Raw genomic sequence first — 11,197 nt, forward strand, 5'->3', positions numbered from 1 at the left:
CAAGAAATTCAACATTATCAAATTTTTAAAAAAAATTAATTTAAAATCTAAAAACACATATAAAAACAAATAAAAGGGGGTCATTAAAAAAGTGCCAATCGCACTGTAGGTCATCTCAGGAGTTGGTTTGGAGGGGGTTCATAAAAAATGCATAAGATAAGGAAGCGCGGGGAGAGGAAAAAAAAATCTGATTTATCCTCAACCCTTTAGTAACCGCTACTGCTCGAGTAAGAAGAGACAGTCGAGATACTACTACTGCTGGAGCCACGTCTGTAAGAAGGTCTATCAGTATCCTCAGAGTCAACAGACTTCTTCTTGTCCCACCAGGCATTCTCAGTGATGCAGGCACCGCCGCAGCAGCCGCACTTGAGGTGGTGAGTAGTGTCAGTCTGATTGTCCAACATAATAAGAGAAGGGTGGTGAGCAGGAACAGCGTCTGACTTCTTGTTGTTTCCAGAGGGAATGTAAGTGTTTTCGATGATAGCGTTTAATCTAGCAGAGTCCATTTTGATTGTGTATTTGTATTTGTTTGGTTTTGAGTTTTTGAGTTTTTGAGTTACTTAAAAAGTAGAGTAGAAGTAATAGTCTTTAAAGATTTAAGAGATTATTGATATTGAAGTTGTTTTTGATTTTAATGATGATATAGAGAAGAATAACAAAAGAAAAAAAAAACTTTAAAGACCCGGAAGATCGAGTGCTTTTATAGTTGTGGAGAGAGTAAGAGAAAGTAAGAGAGATAGTATTTTTAGATTTTTAAAGATAATAATAATGAAATCAAGGATAGAAATTTATAATTGGGATTTATGAAGTGTATACATTTCATACATATGGGGTGTGTGTAAAAATAAAAATAAAAATAAAAGTGCCGCAGCCCACCTCCCAACACAGAAGATTCTCCTTCCCAACAGCAAAAAAAAAAAAAAAAAAAAAAAAAAAATACACAAAAATGAATGAATGAATATGTATTATATAAGCAATAAGCAATAAGCAATAAGCAATAGACACATTTTCTTGTTGCGGCTGGGAGAACGTTAGTACGTGCATAGATACATTTTACACTGTGGCTACAAAAAACAACGAAACTCAAGTTCCGCCCAGCCCAGCCCAACCCAATCTAGTTCAGTTTTAACAAAATAAAAAAACAAACAAACAAACTAACAAACAAAAATAAAAGAAAATGACACAAGGTTTGTCAATAATTTGACAATCAAAAGAATACATTTATGTATCAATATATATTCTAATATTCTAATTATTGCCACAAAAAAAAAAACAAATAACATAAATAAAAATAGATTGCCTATGATTTTTTCTTATCTCACTTGACCAGGGCTCCAGACTACTTTAGACCTTTGGGCTATCTTTGAGGCAGTGAAGTTATTGAAAAGAGGCTCAGAATGAACCAACCCCTAAAAAATCAGATTCGTTAATCATTTACACCTCTTAAATATCTTCTGATTTGGTTTGGAACATAAGAAAAGCCTACAAAGCCCACAGAAGCCTGCAGAGCCTGTTTACAAGTGCTTGTTTCTACCATGGCACGGGTGTATCTACTATTCTGGATCTGTAATGTTGTCAAACAAAAGCATAGTGGCAAAGATAAGCGCTACTAGCGCCCTCGAACAACAACAACAACAACAAGAACCTGAGTATGCCGCCCATGTTACACTGTTTAGCCCTGTTATTTAAATTTCTTGTTTTCTTGTTTTTTTTTTTTTTTTTTTCTTTTCGAAAAGGCTTAAAACCGTTGGTTCATAAATAGGCGCACCAGGAACACAGTTTTTTTTATTAGAATCTGCCTTAATTTTGTATGACGTCTTGTAGATGAAATGACTTTTACTCTTGACATAGATTAACAGCATTGACTAAAAAACTGACAAAGGCTAGTACAATATATTTGGAAGCTTTAAATGATGTGCGCAACCATCATTTAGCTATTGAAATCTTTTATTGGAAGAAGAAAGAAGTTACATCCAATTTCAAATGAAAACAAAAGAAGAAGAATCAAATCAAATCAAAACCAATTAATAAAAAAAAATCACCAAAAATTCCTAATCTCTTAAAATTTCTTATAATTTCTTGTAATTTCTTGTAATTTCTTGTAATTTCTCACAATTTCTTTAAGGGTTTCTACCGCGTTTTTCCATCCATCCAGTAAATCATTAATTAGTCTAAACTTGCCCGGAAAAACTTGTGACTTCGGATAATCTCTTAATGGAATACGTCTCAACAGAAGCACATACTAATTTTGTTTGTCAGTCTATCCGATATCGAAATCATCTAATTATATATATATATATATATATATAATTATATGTCATATAAAAAATCTATTTTAAAAATAAATGATGCAAATTTTACATTTTCGTTTCAAACAAAAAAGCCTTTTGTTTTTCTTTTTCTGCTCACACCAAAATAAAATGAGACCGTTGTTTGTTTGGTTTTTGGGAACTGCTTTAATAAAGCTGGTCCAAATTTGCTCGTTGATTCAGCCTTTTCATATGTTAAACATGTAAAAAAATGTATTACCTAATTGCTGACTTTTATTGTTTAAACTAGTCTTTTCCATATGTACATAATTTCTACCAATCATGTGCTTTTCCCTGAAGTAACTTTTAAATTTTCCATCATCTCACATGTAAAAATAAAATTTTTTCAAATTGCTAGTGAAATTTTTTTTTTTTTTTCATTGAACTTTTTTTTTTATTTTTTTATTTTATTTTTTATTACATTTTTTTATTTTTTTATTTTTTTACCGATAACACATCGATAGCAACTTGATAACTTGATAAATTAATTAATATAATGATATCCAACAATCTGTGACCCATCAGAATCATCATCCAGTGATATTCTCAATGTCTTTTGTATCGATATCGATATCGATATCGAGATTCTCCGGACGTTAGAATAAGTTGTGCTTGTTTTATTTTTCAGTGTTGAAGAAATACACCATTATTACGATTAAATACTGAAAGCAAAAAAAAAAAAATAAAAAAAAAATATGCTTTTATTTCTATTTACTTTTCTCCTTCTAAATTTTGTTGGTGCAACTTTAATCGAGCTTTCCTTTAACATAATTTTCTTGAAATTGCTAGAATCTAATTCCCTCAATTGTAGCCTCCCCTTTTCTCCCCTTAACAATGACACCATTCATATAATGCAAATTCCTCCATATTCTGTACCTTAGGTATAAGTATTAAATACTTTTGTGCTTGTAAAAGCTATTCATAGCCAACTATTTTACCCTGGATACGCTTGGTAACAAAATGCAGGTATACTTTCTATTCTTGAATCTATTCTAAAAAATATATACAAATAGAACTGAGCACAAACACTAGTCCTAATACTTATAAGTAATGTAACTATATTACTTTTTCAAAAACTTATATAACCTGTGTTAAAATATATCACGAGAGAAATAGAATAACAAAAGATTCAATTAAGCCTGATTTTCACTAGCAATCTCCAGTCACGCACTAGTTTTCCCTATTTAGTTTTCATAGAGAAAAACCAATATTTTAAAACAATAAACACAATAAATAAAATAATAATAAATTATTACTAGACACACAGGGTTTTCTTACCAAAGTTGCTTAATGATGAGCAATGGAATAATTTGAGGGCTGTCGTTACCGGTAAAACGTTTAAACATTTTCAACAACTTGTTTTCAATTCTTTAAAAAAAAATATCTATCCACATTTTTATGATGGATATGTATGTACATGTCAAAACGGTCTTATGACAAGTCAAGTATCAAGTAATCGTTACGTGGGGTTGGTCACCCGATATATTGGTGTCATTCTTAATATCAATTTACATAAAAACACACACACATACACACACACACACAGACATGTGTTTCTTCATAAATATCTAAAAATAAGAATATTCTTTTTTTTGCAAGCACAAAAAAAGGTAGACGTTCATTTGTTACACAAAGCAGTCAAAAAGATGGGCTGCCAAGTACACACATTTCTTAGTAGTTCTTTGAGATTTTCGAATCTCTGGTTGATGGTGGGGAGCAAAACTTTTCGCGGGGTTGGCCACCAACGGTCATTTGCCCTGTTGTCATTTTCTTCCATTTCTCCTAATATAAAAAAAAAAAAAAAAAAACAATTCTGTATAAAACTTACCCCAGATTTCTTGCTCCCACATTTTAACATTGAAGATAATTATTTTTTGTGGTTGGCTGCAAAATTTCCGCACCTAAGGAAAACTTTTCACTCGTATTCATGTGACTTCTCTCACCCCACTAATATAAAAAATGCCCTTGCTATGCAATATGTTACACTGGCCAAATGCCATTACATTTATATAAATGTAAACATAATTATTCTTATTGATGATAATCGGTACTACTAATTAGTACTTACTACTTATATAAATAATTAATACCGTTATTACCGCGGGATGTAGAAATTCAATTTTTATTCTTTTCTAGAAAAAAAAATTTCATTGCTTTAAAATTATAAACAATATACAAATACATTGTATTCCAACTTAACATAAATGTATCGTAAACTACTTTTAAATAAAGCACAACGTTTTCATCATCTAAGCAATTGTACCTGTGCTTGAGCTCATAAGCCTTATATACATTTCCTGAAGCTATGTATTCAAATGTTAGTCTAGTCCCATCTAATTTTTCTCTGGAAAATATCAACTTAAACTTACCTGGCGCTCAAATCGTTCATTCACATATCGTGCAAAAAATAAGGCTCTTTCACACCATTCCAAGGCCTTTTCATCGCGTCTAAGCCTAATTCATACTCGGTTAATTTCTTTCTTGTTTTGCATAATGGTTGTCTTCCTTATTGTCTCGCACTAATGACTCATTCAACTCAAAAGTCTCCTTTGTACAATGCAAATGAGTCAAGGAAAAAAAAACTATCCACTTACTGTTTATGATACACACCATGATTCCAACATGACGTTGCTTAATACATTTGTTAATATCCGTTAATGTCTCATCCCAATTTTTGCTTCATTTCATTGATGAATGAAATGACATCATCAATAATAAGAAATTTTTTTTTTCTTACCTATCCATTGAATATCTTGACCAGGAATCCCAAACTGATTAACAAAATTGGTTAGTATCCAGGTTTCAAAAAAGAAACAGTTAATTACCGCCAGTTTTTCATAATTACCTTTCCTTGCCCCCGCAGAAATTCTCTAAAGTGTGTTAAAACATCGACACATGTATCTTCTCTCCCTGGGAGTGTCAAACCAACCAATATTCGAGTCCACTTTGTCGCTGTTTCTATTTCATTGTTTTTTTCCCCTTGTGATAATTCTACCATTGTTTCATTTGAAATAACTCCAAAATTTTCTGTCACGATCAATCGTAAACATTCAACCAAATTATCTAATGGAAGCTCGCCGCAATTTAAAAGCAAATCAACAACACATTGCAAAAAGAAAGCCTCATGTTTTGTGATATCATTTTTCTTTTCGTCAACCTTATTCTCAGAAGACTTTTGAGAAATAAAAGTGTTACTGTATAATGCTGTCATCTTTTGGATAATTTGTTTTATTTGAGCCCACTCCTGCAAATGAAGACAACTATCTAATTCGTAAATGATCAGTTTTTGGACATAGTTTTTTAAGTGCTTCTGGTCCGACGATGAAAAAGATTTCCATATTTTTTGCCCTTTTTGTGTCAAATCATTAATCTTTTTCCACAATATTGTTCCAGATTCATTTAAAGATGGTTCTTCCTAATGTTCCAAATTAGTCACATTTATAAAAATTTCATTAAGATTAAGCGCTGTTCATACCTCTGTTTTCTTGTTATTAATTTGCACCGCAGTTTTTCTTAAAGCAGTGATCAAAAGAACAGTACATATACCAATTAATCGTTGTTTTTCCTCGATTCCATCATATTCCTCACTTCCATCTCTTATTTCGACATTTAACAACTAAAATAACATATTAGAAACACCAACAGTTTGTGTCAGAATAAACTTACGTCCAAAGCAAAATTGATTAACGATGTGGATATTTCATACTTTGCAAACTTCATTGCTTGAACCGCACTGAAATATGCTTTACTAACAATCCACAAAATGTCGTTTTGCGTAAATTGAAACTTATTACCTAAATTATTATTGCACCTTGCATTATTTTCAATTGAAATCATAGAGCAAAAATGTGCTGACTGAGATATAACAGAACTTATCAGTAATAACGTGTCTGAGATATTTTTATAAATACCATCCAAGGGGTTTTCATTTTCTCGATTATTGCTAGAATACTCTTTAGTAAATTGACTAAGCGATTTTAACTGGAGCTGAATCGTTGACCTGATCAAAGCTGGAAGATTTATTGACTCTTTATCGATTGGTTTTTCTTGTGCAATTACATCAATCATTTTCTTCATGGCATACATTGTGATAGTGTGTTTATTTAGATCACGCGCTCTTGATATAGAAAGAGCAAGAACCGTTGCCATCTGCTCGTCATCTGATTCACAAAGCTGGTCAATACTATGTTTTGCTAAAAATAAATTTAGTTAAAGTCTATTGAATCAACTAATCTTTTAGCTTACCATTTTCTAAATCATCAGCTTGAAGATAATAACTGACTTTATGTAATATCGTTTTGACATCGTTTCTATCAGCATCGCGCATTTTCTGTTCTTTTTCAGGAATCCGATTCCAATTTCCAGATTTGTCATACAAAAACATTAAACGTCTTTCAATTTTCGCAACATTAGGATCACTAATTTTTTCGTTGAAAAAAGGATGATTAAGTAGCTCAAGGCATAGAGCTGCTTTATTGTAGTCTTCATTTTCCATGGAACGAGATTTTTTCCAAACCATCTATAACAATTTAGCAAATAATCATTCATAAAATTAATTTAAACTTACCACCATGATAGTTTCAATGAAAGCTTTAGGTGGATCATATTCAAATTTTCTCTCAAGTACTGGCTAAAAGTTAATTTTTAAGACAACTCAACAATTAATAAAACGTACAACTGAAATATTCGACTAAATCCATGCATTCGAATTTGGGACTCTCAATGGTAAGCCGAATTCTTGCCACTAGAATTTTCAGCAAGAGCTTATTTTCTTCTTCAAATTTAAGCTTGTTAGCAATGATGAAATCAAATGATATAAAAACATTGCATTTAGAATTTAGATGCTGAAATAAAAACATGACGCTGTTTTTTTTTTTTTTTTTTTTTTTTTTTTTTTGAGTTAATAATTATCAAAACCTAATAATAGTTGACCATACTTTTCAATATTTGTTGAAACATCAGCTGATAAGGCAAATTCCATCAAAGCTTAAAAAGTTAGAACGCATTTAATAAGAATAATACAGAAGACTTACCATTTTCATATTGCTCTGAAACTGCTTGCAAAGCATCAAGAACTTCAAACTTGGATAGAAAGGTCTCAGTTGAATCAGGGAATTTCTACATCGATTGTTAGTTAAGTATCTATACTGATTAAAAAAAACTTGCAATTTCCATGTCTTTAACAATTGATGCCGCTATAGAAGGATCATAGGTGCATAGTGCACGAACTAGTAATATGTTAGATTTAGATCCAATAGCCCAGTGATATTAATAATCCAAAGGAATACTTAGTAATCGATTAGCGTTTCGAAGTAAAATATTCAAAAGTTCAGTTTCTTTTGCAGAATTCGCTGTCGTTAATGTTGACATATCTAAAATTATCGTGATCCAATCAACCACTTCTTTGTATTTGGATTGAGACATTAAGTCAACTGAGCAATTAAAAAGTTGAATAAGATAATCCAAATACTTTAGGTACTTGAACCCATTTGCATAAGATTTGATATTAGAAAACCTGAATATGGATTTAGCGACTTCGAAATTCCCGGATTTTAAATTCTAATGCAACAAAAACGTTAGTTAAGGTTTTGAATGATGAAAGAATAACATACCATAATAATTCGAACAATAAAACTCTCAGCTTTAAGAACATTAAGCATTCCTTGTTCATTCGACGAGATCTTAGGCTGAAATGGTTCAATTCGTTTTAGGCACTTTTTTTTCTGGGTTAATTGATTTTTTTTTATAAATATTTTACAAAGATCAATCATACCGTATCATTCAATTCAAAAAGAGATTCTGTATCATTATAATTTTGACATTCAATACAAATATTTTCCGTTTTAATCAAGCATTTTAAAGTACGCAAAATGTCTAAAAATTTTAGTAAATTAATTGAACAGAAATTTTTCATAAAAAAAAAGTTATTATCTTACTAGAAGTAGATGGAAATAAAGATTGTTGAATCATAAGCAGAAGCGAAGCAAAATGCTTCACTTGATAGAGTGCTAAAGAAGACATTGGTAAAGGAGATAGCTTTGAGACTGTTACAGATAAGTTCCAAAGAGTGGTTACTAGTAATAATGTTAAAGTTAGAAGTCGTGATATATATATATATATACATATATTTAAAATATCATACTTTTGAGATCAAAGTTTTTTGTAAGTTCATGAGATATGTTTACGGAATCAATTTGGGCATATCTAATTTTCTTTTCGAATGACTGTACTAATGGAAGAGCCGTTTTACAATGAACAAGTAAATCTAAATCAAGATTTTTATTTGTGGTAGTGATATTTGCTAGATCTTGTAGAATTGATAAGATAGATGTTGCAGTCTCTAAAAACAGTAAATGGTTAAAGCTCATAGTTTTAACGTCAAAAACAAAGACAAAAGCACTATACCTATCACATTTTTCAGTGTAGATTCTACAAATCCAGAAGTCTGTTTTTGAAGAGACATTTTAATTTTTTTGGAGAAAAATAAACGATGGTTAGAGAAAAAAAAGAAAAAAAAAACAAGCAAGCACATTGTAGAATTAGAAATTTAACAATCACTATCTTGAACCCCTCCCTCCCCATAAAAACCATGAACGGCTGAATGAAAAATTAACATATTACATAATGATTATATATTTTAAAATCCCAATTAAGCTTTATTTGTATTACAATAAGGAGAAATCTTTTGTAACATAACACTACCACCAAGGGGTTTTTTTCTCAGGGTAATCGCCACGACGAGGGCTAAGCTTATTCGTGTTACAGGAAATATATGCACAAATTTTTTATGAGTTGTCATCCAACTCCGTTTCTGTAATAGAATAGAACCACCACTTTTCTCTTTCATTAATCTCTCCACCAAATATCCATCTTTTCCAACGCCCTCTTTACCAACATCGCAAGCTTATAATTACTCTCAGAGATTCTTCTCATATCTAAAGAAGAAATCAAGGTAAGGTATTTATCAGGCTCTATGTTATTATTTCTCTTACTCACACTTTATCTCTTTTATTTTTGATTTTTCTTTCAAGATATAAAGTAATTGAAGGCGTATTTATCTATTACCTCGACCAGTTATTTTTGCAACCCAAAACTACACCAAACAACAACAATATCAAACAACCCTATTTTCTTTCGTCACAACAGACGCAGCATCGTTCATTTGCAATACATCTTTCTTCAACCATTGTTGTCAATTTTTTTTGAACAATAAAAATAGTCTCGATTGATCACACTATAACTTTAGTTGCTCTATCTAAATTCCCCACAGCCACCCTTGTTACGTACCTAAATTCATCATGGATCCTCACCAGCCAACCCCAGAAGAAATCTATCCTCTGGCTCTTCTCATTGATGAGCTTAAGGTTAGTATTAAATGATCGATTGATTTTAAAATACCTAATGGCATTGATAACTAATTGAATTGTTTATTAAAAAAAATTTTTTTCTTTACTATATATAGCACGATGATGTCACTCTGCGACTCAATGCTATGCACCGACTTTCGACAATTGCCTTAGCTTTGGGTGAAGAACGAACTCGTTTAGAACTTATTCCATTTTTAGAAGAAGTCACACAGGAAGACGAAGATGAAGTTTTGACTGTTCTCGCGGAGGAATTAGGCAACTTCATTCCTTATATTGGTGGTCCCGAATATGCTTACAAGTTAATTTCAACTCTCGAGTCTCTCAGCGCAATGGAAGAACCATTGGTCCGAGACAAGGCCGTGGAGTCCTTAAATAAGATCATTGAAACTCAAACCCCAGAACAAATCAAGGAACATTTCATTCCTCTTATCAAGCGTCTTTCTATAACGGAGTGGTTTTCCAGTCGTGTTTCCGCCACCGGCCTTTATGCGTCTGTTGTTAAGAAGCTTTCTGCATCCTCCGCCGCACAAGAAGAACTTTTAGTCATGTACAAGACTCTCTGTCTTGACGAAGCCCCAATGGTCCGTCGTGCGGCTGCCACCAATCTTCCTGGTGTTATTGCTGTTTTGCAAGATGCCAAGTTTGAAGGCAGCATATATTCTATGTTCCAGTCTCAAGTTAATGACGACCAAGATTCAGTTCGACTTCTCTCCACCAATGTTCTTATTTCCATTGCCGAGGCTCTTAAAAAGCAAAACATTACCAAGTACAATGTGGAGCTGGTCAACCTGGCTAACTCTCTTTTCACAGATAAGAGCTGGCGTGTGCGTTACATGGCTTCTTCTCGGTTTGAGGACTTGGCTGTTGCTCTGGATTCACCTCTTGCTCGCGAAAAGTTTATTCCTGCTTTTGTTGGCCTTATGAAGGATTCCGAGGCGGAAGTCCGTACAGCTATTTCCAAACAGATTCCCGGGTTTTGCAAACTTATTCCTCGTGAGAGCATTCTTTCTGAAATAATTCCTTCTGTTGAAGGTCTTTCACAAGATTCGTCACAACATGTTCGCTCGGCATTGGCATCTGAGATTAGTCGCCTTGCACCTCTTTTAGGCAAGGAGATGACAATTGAGCATCTTCTTCCTACTTTCCTTTTGATGCTTAAGGATGAATTCCCGGATGTTCGACTTAACATTATTTCTAAGCTTCAGGTGGTCAATGAGGTGATTGGTGTTGATCTTCTGTCTAAATCTCTTTTACCTGCTATCAGCGATCTTGCTAAGGACAAGCAATGGCGTGTTAGACTTGCCATCATTCAGTATATTCCTCTTCTTGCCGAACAACTTGGCGTTTCATTTTTTGACAGAGAGTTAGGTCCATTGTGCATGACATGGTTGTGGGATAATGTTTATTCTATTCGTGAGGCTGCTACAATCAATTTAAGAAAACTTGCTGAAGTTTTTGGTTTGGAATGGGCCAAGAAGGAAATCATTCCTCATATCATTGTTGTGGGAAATTCCACCAACT

General features: G+C 32.6%; 3 protein-coding genes across 3 annotated transcripts in view; 1 reads left to right on the forward strand and 2 right to left on the reverse strand.

Annotated features, from left to right (window-relative positions):
- Nucleotides 1-206: 206 nt before the first annotated feature.
- SAPINGB_P003356 (uncharacterized protein) lies at nucleotides 207-506 on the reverse strand (the record flags this gene model as incomplete). The annotated part of the gene is made up of 1 exon (XM_031998074.1): nucleotides 207-506. The coding sequence occupies one exon, from the start codon at nucleotides 504-506 to the stop codon at nucleotides 207-209; it is 300 nt and encodes a 99-aa protein (XP_031853965.1).
- Nucleotides 507-4,558: 4,052 nt separating this feature from the next.
- SAPINGB_P003357 (uncharacterized protein) lies at nucleotides 4,559-8,772 on the reverse strand (the record flags this gene model as incomplete). Its single annotated transcript, XM_031998075.1, has 19 exons — nucleotides 4,559-4,612; nucleotides 4,679-4,763; nucleotides 4,904-4,940; nucleotides 5,047-5,080; nucleotides 5,155-5,724; nucleotides 5,785-5,925; nucleotides 5,976-6,502; nucleotides 6,555-6,828; nucleotides 6,877-6,935; nucleotides 6,985-7,046; nucleotides 7,247-7,295; nucleotides 7,343-7,427; nucleotides 7,494-7,537; nucleotides 7,598-7,868; nucleotides 7,922-8,023; nucleotides 8,083-8,183; nucleotides 8,246-8,383; nucleotides 8,452-8,649; nucleotides 8,715-8,772. 19 exons carry the CDS (start codon nucleotides 8,770-8,772, stop codon nucleotides 4,559-4,561), a joined length of 2,889 nt encoding a protein of 962 aa, XP_031853966.1.
- Nucleotides 8,773-9,607: 835 nt separating this feature from the next.
- SAPINGB_P003358 (uncharacterized protein) overlaps nucleotides 9,608-11,197 on the forward strand; it is a gene marked incomplete at both ends in the record, with an annotated part of 2,108 nt that continues 518 nt past the window's right edge. Inside the window, 2 exons of the mRNA XM_031998076.1 lie at nucleotides 9,608-9,673; nucleotides 9,772-11,197. The exon at nucleotides 9,772-11,197 is cut by the window's right edge and continues 518 nt beyond it. Of these exons, the coding sequence (XP_031853967.1) occupies nucleotides 9,608-9,673; nucleotides 9,772-11,197 (1,492 nt within the window). The remainder of the gene's footprint in view (nucleotides 9,674-9,771) is intronic.

Source organism: Magnusiomyces paraingens (genome assembly GCF_902498895.1).
Source record: "Magnusiomyces paraingens strain CBS 517.90 genome assembly, contig: contig3, whole genome shotgun sequence".
In the NCBI taxonomy this organism is placed as follows: domain Eukaryota; kingdom Fungi; phylum Ascomycota; class Dipodascomycetes; order Dipodascales; family Dipodascaceae; genus Magnusiomyces; species Magnusiomyces paraingens.